A 21,851-nucleotide genomic window follows, 5' to 3' on the forward strand; every position below is an offset into this window, starting at 1 on the left:
ACTGTTTATTCAGTTCGGTACTGTAAATATAGCTCACACTTAAATATTCGCAGAGATAACGAAAAATCCGTATCATATTTTTAGTGCACAAACAGCTATGCGAAATTTGTTACTTTTGCTTCGCTGTTGCTAGGAATATTTCGTTGCCATTTTCTCTAGGAATATTTTGCATTGATAGCGTTGGGTCTTTAACACTTTAAGTCCGGTGTAAAATGTCCTTAAATATCCATAAAAGATACTGGTACAATGATTGGGTTTAAAGTTTTAAAGTATCCTTAAGCCTTGTTCAGATTAGTCAAGTTACTTGAATTGAAGTGGCTTGAATGCAAGTGTTTTGGGCCAATTTGACAAATGTGAGCATGTTATTTTACTTGACTTGCGATATCCTTTCAAGCGTCAAATGAAGTTAACGTCCATTCAACTTTTCCTTGCCTTGAAATACACATTGATTTTATTTCACTCCACTATAGGGCAAATTTCAAGCAAATCAAGGTAGTTATCAAAAGTACATCTTTCGTTTGAAAAATTCATAATCAAGTAACCTCTACACATCATTTCTTTGGACGCCATTTTTATTATTTTTATAGGATAACTTGAATTGTGTGAACATCATCTTGACATCAAACTACATGGATACAAGTAGCTTGAATTCAAGTAACTTGGCTAATTTGAACGAAACTTTATCACGTAAGTTGCCGATCTTAAAACAAACTTGTTTGGGTATTGTATCCTGCGCCGTTTAATACTTTGAATCCAACACAATTGAAATATCACTGAATTCTTATAAACCTAGTACGTACACTAGGCAAGTTTAATATTATATTACAGCTTTATTATTAGTAAAGTAGGTAGGAAATATATACTTACAAATACTCCAAAGACTGAAACGATATTTAGGTATGTATAACTAAACGAACAATGTACATGTACCAAATAGTGAAAACATTTTTTATTAATTTCTAATTTGCATATCGTATTAATATATGGGTATACTAAAATTACATGTTTTTTATTGTATGCTATACCTGTATCTAGGGATGTCGATCTTAGATCATTTTTTCAAAAAGTAGATTTTTTTACAGAAGTGGATCGCTTTTTATATCGACATTTCGTTACCCGGTTTCATCATGAATCGATTTTTTTCCTTACAGAGCCGGATGGATTTTTCTTCAAAAAATACAATTTTCATTTTTTATTTCGAAAAACTTTTTAACCGTTCTTACTTTTATATTGAATCACATGGAAGAAAATTTGATTTTAGGTATAAATGGAATTAGCTACACCAATTTATTTCACCTTGGTTTGTTTCCTAAAATTTAATTTTCTGGATAATATTATTTTGTCTAGTAATTAATCGTGTCCAGTCTTCGCAAATAGTTTTTCTCTTCTCCTGAAAAGCCACCTTTTTTAAATTGTATTACTTTCTTCATGGGTTTGTTTACCTATGCAGTTCTTTATTGGAACTGAAAATCGATTCTTTTGCGGCCAATTTTTTAGCGATTTAATTTTGTAACTTTCAATTCGTATTGATTTAAAAAACGATTTCTTCAAGAAGAATCGGCATTACTACGTATATCACATTCTTATAATTGATTTGTAATAGAAATGTAAAGCCTCTAAGTTGAAAAACAATTAATATAAAACGGAAAATTATCATGAATTATATTGGAAACTATCTACAAATATACATATGTACAAGACCATCTTTCTTAAAGTAACTTTCTTAATAAAAAAAGATATAAATATATAAAACTAGATTTCTTCTTAAGGAAAACATTATATTCTATCGATATTTCATACTTGCAAAGTCATTTTAATCTCGATATTATAAACTGCACAGGATACAGAAAATGGTGAATTTCACGCTACATATTTGCGAATTCACCATAAGCGTGACATTAACAAAGTTCCTGAGGTAGCAATAAAAAGCAAAATGTAACTTTTTGTTCAAAGATGCCAGTTACAGGAGTTCTTTTTAAGTAATCTTTTGGTGGATCTTTGGTGGGTTTCCTAGACAATAAACCTATGTCGACACCACTAATTCTAATATAGAACTAACATTATATAATAATACATAAAGTAAATCATTTTACTTGATTTACAAAACCGATATAAGTAATATTTATAAATTAAACAATTTTAATATGGAAACATATTTTTATAAATTCAAAAAATATTAGCAATCATAAGAAAATATTATAAAAATCTTAAAAACAATGAAGAGGTAATAAATCAAATTAAAGTCTTTTTCTCTAAAAATTAGTTGATAAGATTTAACCCTTTGAACCGTATATATTGGTAAACCAGACTGAAAAAATGACGCATATACTCGAATGGTTGGTTTACTGACCTCGTCATTTATCCATTATATTATTTGCAATGAAATAAACAAATAAACATTACTGTTTTCTATGTTATGTCGAAAATTGTTCAAGAACCCAGGGTCACAGCAATTGTTACATAAGAAGTTTACAGTTCAAAAAGTTAATGAATAAAAAGCAAGTGGAGATCTATATCCTTCTTATGCTTCTCATTATTGCTTCTTTTTTCTAACTATGAGAGTACTGTAAGTAGTGTCAGTTCAATAGAAGATCAAAATATATATTTGCATTTGAAAAAAAAATTAAAAGAATCCTCTCAAGAAGAAGCTTTGAAATCTTTGAAAGAATTTTCTTCTGTAATAGTTTATAGTCAATCGATTGATGATTCGATAAAAATATTACTTGATTAAGAAAATATATATATAGTTACCGAATACTGTCCAATGCAGAATAATAAGGTCCACAATACACAGAAAAAGGATAGAAGGATTCTAGTTTATCGAAATACTGTTTAACAAATAATTATTAAAATAATATCTATATTATCTTGTTTGACTAAATTTTATTTGAAAGAATCATGTGTTAGTTTATGTGAACACACAAATATTTCTTTAGATTATTTTTTTATGCACCTCTCAAATAAAACAATTTTTTATTTGTTCTTTTATTCTTTATTCAAAAAATTTCTCAAATTTTCTGTATGGGTGTCTTTTTGACGACCTATTTGAAGCGATAACAATTTTGAGAGCAAATATGAAGTTCTCTCTCATCAACTTTTCTATTTCCTCTGTTTTTGTTCCTACGTTTAAACGTTTAATGATGACGTTGCACGTTTCTTCTTTTGTTTTCTATTACTTCTAGGGATTTAATCATCTCCTCCAGACTTTTCCTTTCCTCTGCCCATTTTGACTCTTTCCGTTCCATTTCCTCTTTAATTACTGCTACCTCTTTTATTAAGTTTATTATCTCCATGTATTTCCTCCTTGTTTCTTCCATTTCCTCTTTCACTGTTTGAATTTCTTCAGACATAGAATCCATCTTATCCATCATTCTATTAAATACTATTGTTATGTTCTGTTCTGCCTCATTCTCATTGCTAGATTCTATTGCTTCCTTTTTCGAAGTTAGTGTCTTTTGTTTATTATTTTCTGCTGCTATTTTAGTTATTGTAATGCTTTTTAGCATTTTTAATATGATGTTAAATATGTGCCCATAATTATGAAACTGGTCTAAGTCATATAATGGACCGTTTATTTTGAAAGTGATGTAAGTCCATTTTTGAAAAAAATGAGATATCACGTAATTCATGCTTAATTTAATGTAAATTTTTTATGTCCGTCTTTAATTTCTTAAAAAATTTCCATGTTCTGTACAATTTAAAATTGGTCGGTAAATGAAATTCCATAATCATTGATCATGAAAGTGGTGTAAGTCCAATTAACAGAGGTAGCTGGCTTAGCAGATAATTGCCGATCAGTAACATGTATCATGTATCATGTTGAAAACATGATAAATTCATTTTACATGAAATGAAACGAGAGAATTTCGTTTCAATAAAAAATCTTCAAAATGCAATTAAAAAACAAATAAGAAAAAACACTAATGGAAAACAGGTAAATTGGTTGCAAATATGTTGGATGAGGTTTCTCAAAAGTGCACCATACACTATTTTATATAAAACATCGATGGAGAACAAAGAATTTAAAACTATAAATTTATTATCTACACGTCCTGAAAGACCGCTAAAATTTGGAAAAATCGCCCTGGCGCCTTTGTACCAAGATGCCAGGCCTATTACTTATAAAAAATATAAAGACATCAAGCAATTATTACCTTATATACATCCGGTGCATCATGCATATTTCGAAACACTGCCACATGCAGAGCATAAGTAAATACTATCAATATCTTGTAATTTTAACAATGTAATTAGAGTCTAAAATTTAAAATACTACTTTTATTTTATATCGTGTCATTATTTGTAAACAAAATTGGATTAATATGAAGTATATTTTAAGTGATATTTGATTTTTCGAAATTGAAATTAAACGATTTTTACAATTGTCTAATTTTGAAAGTGGTGTAAGTCCATTTGCAGCCCGTAAGTATACATCAGTTTAGTAAAATACGCCTAAAACAAATTTATATAACCCAATTACATATTGATAAAACAGTAGAAACATTGCCAGACTTCATATAATTTGCCTAAATTTTTTAATTAACAGATATGTTAACCTTTAATTTTCTCGAAACAAGAGAAAATGGACTTACACCACTTTCAAAATAAACGATCCAATTATATTTCTTGTTTCGAGATATTTAATGAATTGCATTTGAATAAAATAAAAAATATTTTTACATTATGCGACATTTTAATTTATAATTTTATTAGTCTTGATTAATGGAAATTTATTATGAATATGAAATTTTGTGTGAATTTCATACGAAAATGTTTATAAAGTTTTGGACTGACTTAAACCATTTTCAAAATTAACTGAATGTCCTATAAATGACTTAAAGCAATAAAGAGCTATGAGTTTTATTTGAAACAATAACTTTAATGAAATAATTCTTGAACATTTATTAATTATTTTTAAAAAGTAATCCATTTTTATCATTTCGGGTTTTTAAGATTCTTAAAATGTTCCTGAAAAACTGGAGGGATGTATGGTAGTAAACACATAATATCTTTATGTTTTTCTTCCGTTACTAGTCTAGTGGTGGTGTATAATGGAAGTAATTTAATATTTTCGTATGTTTTTGATCTTCCTTTTTTAGGTGAAAGATCCAAAACGTGGAATTTAGAATCATCTAAAGAAGTTTTATAGAACATTTTATAAAGTTCATTTTTCAAAAGAATCTCATCCATTGAAGTTTCTGCAAGCCGACACTTGCGACTTATTATTTTTTGCAGAAAATACTTGTAGCTGCATTTTCTCATAGGTCTTTCAAAAGTTCTGGGCCGCCTTTGTTTTATTAATCGTTGATGAACTGTAGTACACAGATATAGATTCTGGGTTTCAAAATCCTTTAGTTTCCAGAAATTATCAAAATTAGATTTTCTTTCATTATATTCTACGCGATTTAAACATTTTTGAAATGACCACGCGCCATTTTCAAGTGATGTTTATATAATTTCTTTAAATTTTTGACTTAGACCACTTTCATAATTAACACTAAATGAATACCATATAATGTTGAAATTACAACCACTATCTAATGGTTCATTTTTGACGATATCGTAAAAATTACATTGAATAAATTTAGTTTAAAATAATGTGATGTGAAATAACTGATAAACTCAGTTTTTTTAAATTTTGACTTAGACCACTTTCATAATTATGGGCACATATGTTTGCAGTCTCTTGGAAAGCGCGACGATGAGACACAAAAGGCAGTAAAGCTGACGATGAGAGAAAGGAGATTTATCAAATTTGCATCAGTCGAATATGATGGACAACTCTACATGACGCCTCAGGACTTCCTCGACAGTGTTGTTGAACCTGAACCCAGACGTGAGTATTAAATAAATTTACACAGACAGCAATAGCGATGTCAGCGATAATAGTTTGCTTTTACGTTAGACAAGAAATGCTCTCGTAATTTTAAGCACGAATATGACGTATCTCTTTACAACGTCGAAAGAGTATGAATGGAAGTTCAGAAAACAAATAGCCTTCTGCGCACGTAGCAGCATTATGTTTCGAATAAAAATTGTATTAATTATGGAAAGGACTTCATTAATCAAAAAAATTTACGTTACTATTTGTTTGGATACTGTAGAGGGTGATTCATACAATTGTAATAAGTTATATCTTTTTTTCAGTTGGAGTTAGAAAAAATTATTACAGGAAAAAGTTGAATGGTTCCTAGTCAACTACATACTCACGCCCATATTTTTCATATTTCTTCACAAGTGTAATAATGCATGTGTATTTTGCAATTGCACTATTTTTTTGTAAATGCAAATTTTCCTTTTTCGATTCCTGTCATCGTTTTACATAAAAAAAAGTATTAGGCTAATATCATCGATAAATGATAAATTTACAAAATATTCTGAAAAGATATCTTTGTATAAAAGTGTTCAGACGCCTTTCCATTATATTTTAAGTATCTAGTACAAAGCTTTTTAATAGTTTTTATTACCGACTTCAGGTGCCCTTTAATAATTTCTTTGCAATTCAAACTTATTTGTTGGTTTACATCTTATACAAAATGTAAAGGATGTGAGTACACTTTATATATATAATCCCATAGACAATAATCTAGGGGATTTTAGAGATGTAATTAATGGTACAATTATCGATAAAATATCGATAGACTCAATAAACAAAATATGGCTTCTGTGTACAAAAATTACCGTACACTTGATTACCATATGTGCTACATAAAAATTCGAAATGAATAGTTCTAGAGAGGTCTTTTTCGGTTCTTTGAAGCAAAGTCGCTTGTGCAAACTAGCAAAGACGATGCAATGAAATGACGGACCCCTGATGAATTACTTCCACAGAGATAACGTAAACAAATTTCGGTGATGTTATAGCGAGACTGAAGAGACGGGTGTTAACTGACAAGGAGCTGGAGGTGATGAGAAATAGTATCCCTTTACTGCACCATGGAAGTCCACATATGTTCAGAAACCTCCGAGATAAAGGTGAGTAACAGTTCAAAAATATCACTTTCATCTTTCATGGAAGTAAACACACAACTTAAGATTGAACTTTTTTCCTACTTGTAATAGTTTCAAGATATTTGAAAAAATATATACAGGGAGTCCCAAAACGAGCAAACAGGAGGTGATTCCACATGAAAAAATAAGACGGAAACGTAGAATAAAGTTCTTTTTATCATGTTTTGTTTTCAAAAAAGTTGACTTTGAATTTTGACCGAGTACTAGTATACCGAACTACAATTTTAAGGTCGATTCGCATATATCCGTCCGTACTTACTAATTATTTTGTTAATAATTTCTTTTTCAAATTGATCAAATATTAGACTGAACCTTTATCCATCCTTGAATTACTGTCACTTTGTAAAAAGAAATCGTACATTCACCTTCCTGAAGTCATATTAAATGGTAAATCTTCTAGTTTGACATCTCTATGTTAAAATTCCAAGAAGACGTTTTGATACTGATTGTAAAAAGTATATGTGAAAGTTTTTGCAAAAAACTGTACTTTTTAAAACCGCTGAAACAATTTGAATTTTTACAGTTTATTGGACAAAAACTATCTTTCATCTGTTTCTTAGTATGGAAACACCTTCTTGAAAATTCAACTTAAAAATGTGAAAGTAGAGGATACACGGACCAAGTGTGAACTGCTTCATTTAAAAACAAGGGAACGATATTTTTTCCAACGCGGCGGGATAGCATGGACTGATTGGCAACGAATATATGCGAATCGACCTTTTGACATTTGAGGGGAAAACAGGAAAGGGGGAATACGTCTAGCAAACACTTTCCTGACAGGTCTGCTTCTAGCGTACTGTAGAGGCAATCAGTGTTCAGACCGAGAGTGTACCCTTTAAGCACCCAAAACTGTATTTCCATACACTTCAGTCAATTATAATTCCAACTCAATCTTCTCAAAAACGAAGCTTAATATCAAGAAAGTTTATTGTATATTTCCGTATCTTTTCATGTGGAATCACCGTTTTTCCATTTGTCTTCGGTTAAGTAAAAAGTAATTTTGTATTTCATGGATAGATGTCAACAGGAAGTATTTGAAACAATCTTCACTCAATATCTCATTAGAGTAGATGTCCCAATTACCGTCAGTGGTCCTATAACTGCCACTTCAATTGCTTTAGTTAATAGTGAAGTAATACATAGAGAATCACGATTAAGAAAAATTCTAATGAAAAAGTTGGACGTTGTTTTAAGTAACAACACAGACACATTACATATGTATTTATGTTTGTATCAAAAAATAAATATTAGAAGACGAATGTGCTGTTTGAGTATCGGAAACGCGACTAACTTAGGTAGAAAGTAAGGGAAAAGTCATAATGCACAAAGGGCAGTCATCAGGAGACGCGGCAACGTCTGACGCCAAATAGTTGAATGGCGTGTGACACTAGCAGTGTATCTTTTATGAGACTAAAATATCCGAACATTTTGATAGCGATTTATCCTTTTGATGCAGTGTATAATGGATTTTAACGATTGCCACATTATTAAGTATCACCGTGCGCGTAAAATGAGCTCTCACACATGTACATTCAGGTGAGAAGAGCTGAGATATCGAGATATTAATTTTACGTGAAGGAGTAATTTAACATGTTCAGTTTCGTTTGATATGACAGGGATACTTTTTTCTGACTTTTACATTTTTGCCGCTAGGTGGCTTTCTGGCTTTCATATTTTTCCGCTAATGAGCTTCAGCTATGTAGGTAGGAAGCTGTTAAAATCCGTCAAGTTTTGAACGAAGAGTTTAATAATAAAAGTTAATATATATAAGAATAGTAATAAAAAAAGAACAAAAGCAATAAATAAAACAATCGAGAGCTCTTGTAATAAGATGCCCTAACACAGAGGAAGTTCTTACACAATAAAAAGTGAACAGATACAATGTTAAATTTTGGAGGAGATATTACTTCTAAGTAATTAGGTATTAATAATCGTTTCAAAAATTAATAAATATAACATCAAAGCTGTGTCTACTACGACATTGCAAATGGCTTCGAAGACGTACAAAGTTAATAATGCTACACTTCAACATGGTAATTCTATTCATATAGGACATTATACTTGTCTCCTAAGGTAAAAAAATTCTACATGGACACATGCTGATGACCAACATTTGTCAGATGTGTTGATCACGAAGTGCCAAAGACGCGTATATATTTATCTTAGAAAACATATCACAGTAGACTCAGAAATCACGATACATACGTATAATTAGTAATAAAAAGACACGCGGACACGCTATATTGTATAGAAATAATAATTTTCTACATATTAATACGAAAAATAAATCAAATCCCCCCTGAAAAACATGTAAAATATAAAAACACTAAGTAGTTGAGTTGGGTTTGGACTCTTGGGTTTGGAAAAATATACAAAAAAATTAATCCACAAAAAATCTCCAGCAAAGTTAATCCACCCAAAAAACCGTCCAAAAGATGTTAATCCCACAGAAAATCTCCAAAAAGATTAAGTCCTCTAAAGGAACATTCAAAAAATATTATTTCCCCGAAAAAGTACCCAAATTAATAAACCTCAAAAGTACCTTCAAAAAATATTAATCCACAAAAATGAAACAAAACAAATATTAAACTTCAAAAAAATGTAATAAAAGAACACTCCAGAAAATGTAATAAAAGAACACTCCAGAAAATGTTTATTACCATTTCATTCGAAAAATGTACTGAATTCAAAAGTACATAGTTGCTCCGTTTGTACAGTGTGCTTCACAAGGCGTTAATTGGAAAATCACGATAAAATATTAATATTTTAAATGGATTCACAAATAACGGATACATGTGAAAATATATCAAAATCATATACATTCGAAATTGGTATAACAAATAAAACTGAGGATATATATAAACTCCAAACAATATGAAGTCCACCTAAAAATATTAACCCATAAAAATGAACTTCAACAAGCACCTCTAAACGATATCAAAAGCCCTCCAAACAATTATCCAAAAGATATTAAACTCTAAAAACATGTAACCTTCACAAATAAGATTTAAGGTCATAAAGTGTACATATAAATGATTATACATGATGGATCCGCCAAGTACAACTTAGGTTTAGTTTTTCTGATTTTCACATATATCCATTATTTGTGAATCTATTTAAAATATTGTTTTACTACGATTTTCTAATTAACGAGTTATGGAACACACTGTCAAATTGTTAAATCAATATTTTCTAGTGTATCTATTCATTATATTTTTTTGAAGTTTAATATTTGTTGGGTTTCATTTTTGTAAATTAATATTTTTTGAAGGTACTTTTGGGAAGTTTATTGATATCTTTTGAATGCTTCTTTGGGGCCATAACTGAGCTAAACTGCAAATACATTACTACCGGCAAACCAACCTACTGGCCAACGGATTTCTCCAAGATATCGGATCTGCTAGACTCTTTATTTTCAGAGGAATTAATCCAACCTACTCTCAAGCTGAATCCAACTTTGAACTATCATCGGACCATTCTCCAGTTCTTGCAACCTTAAGTACTCAAGTAATAAGCAAACCAGTCATACCAAAACTTATCACAACCAAAACAAATTGGGACAAATTTCGTGCATATATAGCTGAACATATAAATCTCAATATTAGATTAAAAGAACCCAATGAGGTAGACAATGCAACGTAATACTTCGCCACCCTAATACAAGAAGCAGCATGGTACTCAACACCTATTCCAACTGCACCAAAAGAAAATCGAAATCAAAATATACCACAACACATACGCGAGCTAGTAACAGCAAAAAGAAGAGCACGAAAGAAATGGCAAAGAACGCAAAATAGGGACGACAGGCATGTTTACAACAAGTTAAGACGGAAACTACATAAAGCGCTAACAAATATACGAAACCAAAGTTTCGAACACTACATCACTACTCTATCGAAAAGCGACCACACAATCTGGAAGGCCACCAAAAAATTTAAAAGACCACAAATATGGATGCCACCGCTGAGGAAGAGAGACAACAGCTGGGCAAAAAGTGATATCGAAAAAGCCGCCGTTTTGTCAAACACCTTGAACAGGTATTTACGTCATCATCAAATACCAACTCCGATAATGAAATAGATAGATTCCTTAAAGCACCACTCCAAATGTCGTTACCAATAAAACATTTCACGCCTAGGGAAGTAATACAGGAAATAAAAAAAAATAAAACCACTAAAGACTCCCGGCTACGATCTAATCACCGGAACAATACTTAAGCAACTGCCAAAAAACGCAATAGTATTACTAACAACTATTTACAATAGCATGCTCAGAATGTCATACTACCCGCTAATATGGAAATTCGCCCAAATCATAATGATACATAAACCTGGTAAACAAATCAACGAAGTAAGCTCATATCGTCCGATTAGTCTGTTACCCATGCCTTCAAAATTATTCGAAAGACTGCTGTTAAAAAGAATCAGAGAGGATTTAGATATATCAATTATCATCCCTGATTATTAATTCGGATTTCGGCAAAGACACTCTACTCTACAGCAAACGAATAGAATAGTAAATAAAATCGTAGCTAGCCTGGAGCAGAAGACACTATGCACAGCCGTATTCCTCGATGTTGCCCAAGCTTTCGACAAAGTCTGGCATAAAGGACTCTTACACAAAATTAAGAAAAATTTCCCCAGCCCATACTACATGCTGTTAAAATCATACATCACTGATAGATTCTTCCAAGTAAATCACAATAATTCACACTCGGATTATTACAAAGTACAATCAGGCGTACCTCAAAGAAGCGTGCTAAGACCCTATTATACCTACTATTCACAGCAGACCTACCTACGACAGAAGATACTACAATTGCAACCTTTGTAGATGATACAGCCCTATTAGCAGTAAATAGCAACGCAGAATTGGCATCAAAACAACTCCAACATCACTTAGCCCTTTTACAACAGTGGTTTACCAAATGGAAAATTAAAATAAACCAAACAAAGTCAGCACAAATCACTTCCACAACGAAACGCATAAATTATTCACAAGTCTCCATCCACAACACACTAATATACCAGTTCAAACCAAAGTAAAATACCTGGGTTTATACCTTGACCAAAAACTAACATGGCAGAAGCACGTCAAAACAAAACGACAACAATAAACTTAAAGCTACAAAAAATGTCTTGGCTACTGGGTCGTAAATCTAAACTTTCCCTAAACAACAAAGTTCTACTTTAGAAATGTATTATAAAACCTATATTGTCCTACGGGATACAATTATGAGGTTGTACTAAACCCACAAACATAAAAACCATACAAAGACTGTAGTCAAAAACATTACGCACAATAACTAACTCGCCCTGATACGTTTCAAACTTCACCATACACAATGATCTCAATATCCCATTCGTAACTGAAGAAATACGTAGACTATCATCACTCTACCACCAAAGTCTTATGGATCACGAAAATAAACTGGTTGCTGAAACCATCAATCTTCCAAAGGTAACAAGAAGGTTAAAGAGGCAGTGGCCAATCAACCTACTACAGATTGAAGAAGACAAAGACGACTAACCATGGAAATTATAGGAGTATCATCGATGAATGACATCTCTCCCCACGTCATTTCCCCACAACATATTTAATTATTGTCCTTAAAGGGCAGATTGTAAATATGCAGTAATAAAAGAAAAAAGTTCTGAAATGGAGAGTAGTTCCTACATATTGATCAGACAAATACATTGAAAGAGTCCGTTGACCTACAAAATTCGTTTGTTTGAGAAAGTTGTATTTGTTTCGGAAGGCTCTGAGCACGTCTTAAGATCTTCATAGACACAAGTCCTTCAATGGGACTCCAATTTTAAACGGTCCCTGCTCTGTCGATCATTGGGTCGATTTCAAACAGCTGACTGCCGGCAGTCTTTTAGATTACACTACATCTATGTGTTACCTACGTTCTTTTCCGCAAGCATTTTTGATCTTTAAAGCTTTATAAAAATTGAACTGTAAAAGATATAATAAAATATATTTAGATTTTTGTCTTCTATTGCTTCTTCTTAATATATCTGCAAAATTACAAAATCCTCCGACTCGTAGTTTACCGTATAAACATATTAATTTAGAATTATTATTACTGTAAAATGGAAGCAGATCAGGATCTCTGTTATGAGACATTTTGTGACCCGTTTAAGGTCCCCTATTACCCCTTAAAATATTGAAACGTATACATGTTATACCCTGTATAGTGCCATTTAAAAAAATGATCTCCCATTTTCTTTATAATAATAAAAAAATCTTTCGAAAATGTGAATCATTGTAATTTATAGGCGACAAAATACTAATTCATTTTATGTATCAAATTTTTCTGCCAAGTTGTTTGAAGCAGACAAAAAGTCGTATGTATATGTATACCTTTATTCTGTACACCTTGTATACCAGCAGAGCGCAATATATTCTCGAAAATTAAGAATTTCCAATTTGTGGCATTGATTTCATTACATAACATGAAATTAGTTTTTCTGCTAGGATGTCACATGTAAGTGTACTGTTTTTCAATCTAAAAGTGAACTAAACTTTTGGTGGACTCTTCTTCGATCTTTTAGTTAATAAAGTATGATTTGTTGTCATGATTCTTTCGAACATAGTTAACCATTAAACGTTGAATATTCTACTAATGTTTTAAATTTATTAAGTTCGAACATATAACATTATTTAACATAGTTATTTAATGAGAAAAATTAAAACATTTGCTACACTTCCTTCAAATTTTCAATCTATTTTCCAATATTATAAGATTCTCAGGGGCATGCAGCCTGAAAATATCTGGAACGAAGCGATTAATCCCACCACCCACAACAGGATCAAAACAACGGTGCCGCATCGTTAACGAGTCTTCTTTGCGGGTCGTCGGACCTCTCCTTAACTTTTTGCGCGTTCATCGTACATTTGTCGCTCTAATGGAAATGCAAATAGTCGCACACGGAGCCAGTTTCACACTTGCCTTTAATAAACGAGCTTCGTCGATTCTCTGTTCCCACTTTCTCTTTTTCTTTTAGACGCGACCCTCGCGTCTACGTGAGCCCTCCGAGCCAGAATTTCATGCTCGAATATACGAGCTCAACTTGATCTACTCTTCTTTATAGACATTTGTTATGATTATGGCACACCAATACGAAACACTAGAGACAAAATGCGAAACAAGGCGTTATAGATATTGGTTTGTCTTGTATGTAAGTCTATTTGAAGCGTAACCGGACTACTTACTTCCTTATTGCAGAAACGTGCAGTGGATAGTTCTGTATAATGAAGTGAGCCATAAAACTGTATGAGTCAAATTTCACACGCAAATTATCCACCTACGATATAACTTTCAAGCGACTTTTCAAATGTATCAAACGTAACAAGAAAATGATTTATAGAGTAATGTACCCAGCAATCGACACTGACATCGTCACTATTCATCAAATTAAGTTAAAACTAAAGTGCCAGTTTAAGACTTACTTAATCTGTTATTTTTATAATGAAGGATGCCAAATTTGGACAACTAGTCATGCTACAGATGAGCGTTTTTTTGCTGCCGCACGTTATAGTAACAAGGATAATTCCCAACTTTCAGTTGTGAAAACAATGAAAGGCATACCAACGTAGCAACTAGGTGACATATTTGTGACAAATTGACGCAGAGCAACGAAGCAGGACTTGCGTCTTTTTGAAAATACTAGAGATCCCCATTTCAATTCAGTGTATTGAAAATACACGTGTACACATGAATTTAAAATATCCGTGTTGAATCCGTGTAATACACGGACTGTACTATACGGATACGCGGATCCAGATCTACGCAGGTACACGTATCCTGAAATACACGGATACACAGATTCCAAAACGAGTAGTAGATGTACGTGTACCGTGTATTAAAATTCGAAATACATGGATATACGTATATCGCTATATTCATTACTAAATATATATTAACATATTGATCAATTCGATCAAATCGATCAATTTCTTCCCCCGATACCTGACATTTAGTTGAAATTGGAATATCTGTATAAAGAAAGGAGAGCACTCTGAGTGTAATGATTTTTATCCGTCTTCATGTAGAATGGATTATTCTTGGAAATTTTCACTTCGGAAACTTTTCAGCGTATTTACGTGCTTCACGTTTTATTTTAATTAAGAACGATGAATCCTCTTAAATAAATTTTTGTGACTTCCAGTTGGAACAAAACCGTGATCAAGTGTTTTTGCGTAGAGTGAGCTTAATAAGAGAAAAATAAATTAAATTAAGAGGGTATAGAGGAGAGATAAAGTAAGAAAAGCGAAAAAAGGAATTAGAAAAGATAAAGAATAATAAAACGATTAAACTAAGAAGGTATTAGGAAAGGATTATTCACCTTAAAAAAGAAGAGGTAAAGTAACTAAATGGACATGAGTGGTAAAGAAAAACAGGAAGAGAATATGCCATAGGGAAGACATCCTAAGCACATTTTAAATTCTAGAATAGCAACGGTAGATAGCAGGCAGAAAATACTAAAAATAGAATATAAGAAAAGGGAAAATCTAATAAAGAACAACAGTGAGGTTAGTGAACCTTCAATGTTGAATAGAATATTAAATAAAATGGACGAAATAAACAAAGAAATAAGGTTAATAAGAAAAAAAATATGGAGATGATGGAAATAATAAAAGAAGTAATAAGTCTAAAAGAAAAAGTTAAAGAACGAGAGAAAGAATGGAAAGAAAAACAGACTAGATCAGAGAAAATAATTTTGGAATTAGAAAGGACTAAGAAACAAAGATGTAAATAAGAAAAAAAGAACAATTTAATCATAAGAGAGTTAGAAATTAGAATAAGTGTAGAAGAAGGGGTAAACCAGTATATAAAAGAAAAACTCAACAGAAGTGAAAATTGAAAAAACAAGGCAAATAAGGAATGACAAAAACAAAAGTTTGATAACAATAAAATTAAAAAGCTTTGAAGATAAAATGAAAATAAAAGCTAATAAAAAATTAGTTTCGCATCTTCTTTATTAGTAAATGTACAATTACTTATTATTGACTTTAATTCCTGCCACATGTGCTCGATTAAATTAATATCCGGTGACTATGGTGAAGTAAATTTAATAATTTTGATGTATTATACAGGAACAATTCCTTTAGATCGTATACTGAATATTTAGGATTGTTGTCCTGTTGGAAATAATACGTTGCAGGCGTTTGTAGTTTTTCAGCTAAAGATTTAACTTTTTTTCCCCCAAAATATCTAGATACTTCATTTTGTCCACAGCAGTTTTAATAAATTCAATATTTCCCACTCCGCTTGCTGCCATTCATCCCCATAACATTATTGAACCCCCGTCGAGTTTTGCTGTCATAATCGTATTACATATTTCAAATTCCGTATTTGGTTTCTGCCATACAACTATTTTTCCATTTGAATGAAAAAAATTTATTTTAACTTCATCGGAAAATATTACATTATTCCACAAATTTTGATCACAATTTATATATATTTATATATTCTTTTGCAAATTCAATCTGCTTAATTTAATTGACTTTAGAAATATACTGCTTTTTGCTATCCTGCCATGATAGCCATTGTCACTTAGTGCTCTATAGACAGTTTCCGCTGATACTGTTTGTTTAATTCTTAACGAAACGTCTTTGATTAATTTTAGTACACTAGTTCGAGAATTAATTTTAATTTGTCTAACTATATGTCGTTCTTCAGTTTCACTTCCACATTCTGTTTTATTATGCAATGTACCGTTGTATTTATAATTATTAATAATTTTCTATGCAGTAGAGTGGGCCCTACTTATTATTTCTCCAATCTACTTTAGAGATTTGCCTTGACTATATAATTTTACCACTAATTTGTGTATAGAAGTGTCAGTCTCTGATCTCTTTCAAGACATGATACCAACTTTGACTAATAAACAATGAAAGATGAAGATCAAACGTAACATAGCAGCGAAATAATCTAAGCTAAATACAATTAAAGGAATTCGAAACCATTAAATTATAAAATAAGTTTTACAAAACTTAGTTCTCAAGTTAACTGTTTACTCAATTTTTTAACGATAAAATAAGCATGATTTTACATTGTTTATTAAATATAGATGAACAGTTAATTTTATTTAAACGTCTTTTCACGAATTATCTGTTAAAATAAACGAATAAAATATGTATTATGTTTTCATTCTATTATTTTATCTGCTATTATAGTATTTTCTTTTATTTTATGTATGCGATTTTCCTCCAAATTCTATGGTCTTTCAATATTCGCAAATGAGAGAATCATGATATGTGAATGTGTGAAGTAAACAGACAATTTACATGAAGGTGGACACATTAACCCTTTCTATCTCATAGTGAGTGCTTTTAGTTGGCTCATAGATTGCAACGAATAAACAAGATTATTGTTGTTCAATGATATGCATCAATTTTAACTGAATTTTGTCGCTACATCTATATTATATATTTACATCATTTCTATTTCTTACTAAATAATGTTATTGCACGCTTATAGATACTCTGACTGTTACTACTGTTTTTGTTAAAAGCTAAAACAAGTTTTTTCCGCGATAAATAACACTATAATCTGTAAGTATAATATGTTGCGAGCACCGGCTACCTGGTTATCGCCTGCCGTGCCGAAGAACCAAGAGACGACACAAGAAGACACATTTAGAATCAACAAGAGACAGAGAGAGAATCTTCTGACAGCTGTCACGGAGATAGCACGCAACCTAAACGTGTAATACGAAAGCGACTAGGTAGCAATTGTAAATAAAGTTGTAACATACAGTGTTTAATGTTTAACATGTTGGCGCGACGGTCGCGAGCTCGCGAGACGCTCAGATAATCGCCAGCAACTCCCCAAAATCGCAAAAATATGAACTCTACCTATGGATGGTTATCATATTATCATGTTTTCACTTATGTATTATTATAATAAGGTATTGATATATTAGTATAATAAATATTAGCTATTATTAATATTTGAATTTCGATTAAGGACAAGGAGAACACCGCAGAATTTTTTATATAAACTTGGTTTTCATTATTAATATAAAAACTTATTTTCGAACATAAGTAATAAAGAAGAATAAGAAACATAGATTACATAAGTGAAGATAGTCTGCCAACGAATGCATGGTGTGGCTTCTTTTCTTGTTTTGTAGATCTCTTCCGATAAGGATGCCACCAACCTTATCAATAGCCTTCCAAAAGTAAATACTCATAAGATTTACTATAATAAACTTTGAATTATTATATCTTCTACGCTTCTATATTTACAAATTTTTATAATAATCACAATAAACACAAGAGACGCGTTTTTACAGATTGGCGGTTAATGACAGAATGAATTATGTTAAAAAAGAATTTCTTTCTTCGTATTTAATAAATAAAAACAATAAATTAAATAGCAGCTAATTTAACCGAGCTGCAGGAACACCAGTGCCAATATTCGGGATGCTAAAGAGAAAAGTTGCTTCACACTTCTTGGGTTCTAGATGAGATTACCCATGTGAACTTTGCGTTTTGAATCTTGGCGCGCTTCGGCTGTGGAATGTGTCAGTGTCGCCACAATGGAATCAGGTGTGACACCACCTATCGGATTTATCAAGGACTAACATTAATCACAACAGCAATAATAACACTATTATTATTATAATTAATATTAATAGTAATACTATTACTATTATTAAATACTTATTCTGCATATAATTTGAAAAATAAAATTTTCGATTGCAAACTAAGTGTTATTTCCTCAAATAATTAGTTCTTCAATTTACTATTTGATTGACCAAATGAAGAACATAAAATCAATTGAAATACATTATTTATGAATTAACAATTAACGTTACTTGAAACAATTACTTTTAAATTACTATTTGAAATAAAGTTTGCCTACGTCTGCTGTGTAGTAAATAAAATCATTTGATAGAGCTTAATCCGAAATGACTGATCCCACAAAAGAAAAGTATCCTGAAGATCGAAACTTCTAATTGTAAATTACCGTTTCTATGCCCTCGCTTTTATCGTTTTCCGCTCTTTGTGTAGATTGAGACCGTGAAAATGTTTCATAGAGTGCTGATGATGCAATAAAATCGAATTTATGTCGCCTCTAACGCTTAACACTCGCAACGAATATTTTAGCGGATGAAAATTTAGGTGGACAAAGATACTTCTAACACCAGTTGCCGTTAAAGCCATGAATTATTGCGCTCTCTTGAACCCAGAAGAGGTTCTTAAAAGATGCCTGAAACGTTATGAGGCGTGTCTGATACCATTTATGGCTACTCTAAATATCTTCGATTATCGCTTTTTACGGTCAAACCGAACCTAATGTGATTATCGTGAAAATTAGTATGGAACTTTATTACTGCGTTGTCATAAACAAAACTGAAGGGAGGTCTTGTATTCAATAGATAATTTTCTCACAGATTTAATATCCTTAAATGGATATCAATTTACTGTCAACTTGCTTCAAAATTTATTACTCAGTGAGGAAGAATTTTTTAATCAAAGAATAATGTGATTACAAGAACATTTGGAATTTAACATTGCCTAAGTAACCATTACAGTTTTAATAGTAGTAGAGAATAAGTTGGGCAGACTGAGGTAAATTGATACATTTTTCAGTTCTGAATATTAACTACCCAAATTTTCCATGGGGATTCTTTTTTTTTTTTTTTTTTTTTTTTATGCCGCGATAATGTCACCTTATAAATTTTATGTTTTTGTATGTTGTTTCAATATTAGTAAATCGGCATGTATAGCAGCACAAGTTTTATACAAAAATTTTTGTGGTATTTCGCTACAAGTTATTTTTTTAATATAATTTCGAGCCATTTATTTAGAAATAAAAAGAAAGAATTCGATTAAAGATAATCCCGGAAAGTCGATACACTATATTAACATATCCCAGAAGAAATATGTCATCGTATCCAACAGGAACTCATTACATAAACACATCATTAACTTTTAACATCCTTTTTTAAGATTTTCTTCTCCAGTATGTACAAATGTCCGGATGTCCGTCACGTAAAAGCGCAGGCGCGACCATACAAGAGGTACTTGTCGCTACTGTATAAAAACAACATGAATTATGCTTCTTCATAATTATTTTTACGATTAAGTTTTCATGTGAAAAACTAATTTTATTAATAGTTATCAACATTTTTGTTTATAACTTTTTTCTAATTGTTTAAACAATTGATCAGTATTTTACCATTTGATACATATAATCGAAAGAAATAACTTTTGTTTCGAAAGCTTTTTCCTATGAAAAAGAGAAGAATGTGAAGTGAAAGAAACAGAATCTTCAGTTAGGTAATCCAAAGTTAATAATAACTTCCTAAGATTACTATTGCCATTAATTTACATCAACCAATAAAGAAAATCAAATCGAAGAATAATCGAAAGATGACAATGATTGTAAAGGACTCGTCCGGTCTATACGAAATGTTTGGATTTAAATTTATAAAAACTTTCCTTTGTAATCTTACTATGTTCTCTATCTCTTTCTTTCTTTTGGCTATCTCAGAATCCTGTTCCAGGGAAAGAAGATGCACACTTATACACACTCATTTTATTTTAATCATTTTTTGATTAAAAATGAGAATAACTTGGAATCAGAAAAATAATAAAATCTAAAGAGACAAATATGAATAAAGTAATAATCATGTATATGTATGTGTAATAAGTGAATGGATTATTAACAGGCTATAACTAAGTGATTTTTACGTGAGATGAAAGTCTGTTGCACTTTTAACTAGTGCAAACTCTTGCTTAATACATCTCACGGACCGATCGGTACGCACCTCGCGATTATTCGTTGAAGAATGTCGCAGCTTCGCGCATCCAGAAGCGTCCAGAAGCGTCCAGAAGCGTCCAGAAGCGTCCAGAAGCGTCCAGAGTCGAACTGCTCCAATTAAGACGTAGCCGCATTGTTCTTTCTCATTAGCTAATGAGAGTGAGATTTCGGCGCTCGATGATCCGTGATTGGTCAAGTCAAATCAGATTCAAAAGAAATAAATGTGTGCACCTACGTGTCCATCACCCTCCCAGGTACCAAGATTCCCACGCGGTGCTCATTCATACGTTCATGTCAATTACAACTTTGTCATTCAAAAGAAAATTAATATTCATACATTTCAGAAAAATCACGAATTTCAATGCAATACATAATTAATTTTGAATAATTCTTCGTTAGTACTAATGGTTCGCAATTTCATACTGATTATATACGCATCACCGAATGTATAGTATAGAACCGAAAAGCTGAAACATTACATTTCCTTTCAATATTCTAAGAAAGAGAGACACTATAAACATTTCATCACAATACATGCATGAACTTGGTAAACATTTTCCTCAACCTTATACGTTACCAAGCTACGTATGTTACGTTCATCTGTTGAAAGAGTCCCTCCCTTACATATGCATTTTACGTTGACTTTATAATTGCATTCGTAACAGTTCCGAAATTGTACTGGTTATTACATGTATCGATTATTTACATGGAGGTACTATTGCTTAACTGACTGCCACGTTATAATAATTTTAATGACGCAATTTTCAATCCGCTCGAGATGATTCTCATAGCGGTACGCAACTATCGCGCCACGTATTCGCCGAAGAAATTCGTAAACGATTTTATCGCGATACACAGTACTCATACTAAGACGAGAGTTTAGGGTATGGACCACCTTGACGACGACAATTCCAAAGAAGAAGAGAAGAGATTTACAGTTTGATATCTAATAACATCCTGTGCGTTTGATAAATCTATAACGTATGTGCTCAACTAGGAAAACTCCACAATGCAAATGCATCGTTGAATCACATCGCTCGATATTTTGAAATTTGTT

At 31.6% G+C, this 21,851-nt stretch overlaps 1 protein-coding gene across 4 annotated transcripts in view; it reads left to right on the plus strand.

Moving 5' to 3' along the window:
• LOC143179147 (calcium uptake protein 3, mitochondrial-like) overlaps positions 1-21,851 on the plus strand; it is a 97,952-nt gene that overhangs the window by 56,888 nt on the left and 19,213 nt on the right. For all 4 annotated transcript variants that reach the window (XM_076378214.1, XM_076378223.1, XM_076378234.1 and 1 more), the window contains 2 exons: positions 5,683-5,836; positions 6,865-6,975. In XM_076378214.1, coding sequence (XP_076234329.1) covers positions 5,683-5,836; positions 6,865-6,975 — 265 coding nt within the window. The remainder of the gene's footprint in view (positions 1-5,682; positions 5,837-6,864; positions 6,976-21,851) is intronic.

Source organism: Calliopsis andreniformis, chromosome 1 (genome assembly GCF_051401765.1).
Source record: "Calliopsis andreniformis isolate RMS-2024a chromosome 1, iyCalAndr_principal, whole genome shotgun sequence".
In the NCBI taxonomy this organism is placed as follows: Eukaryota; Metazoa; Arthropoda; class Insecta; order Hymenoptera; family Andrenidae; genus Calliopsis; species Calliopsis andreniformis.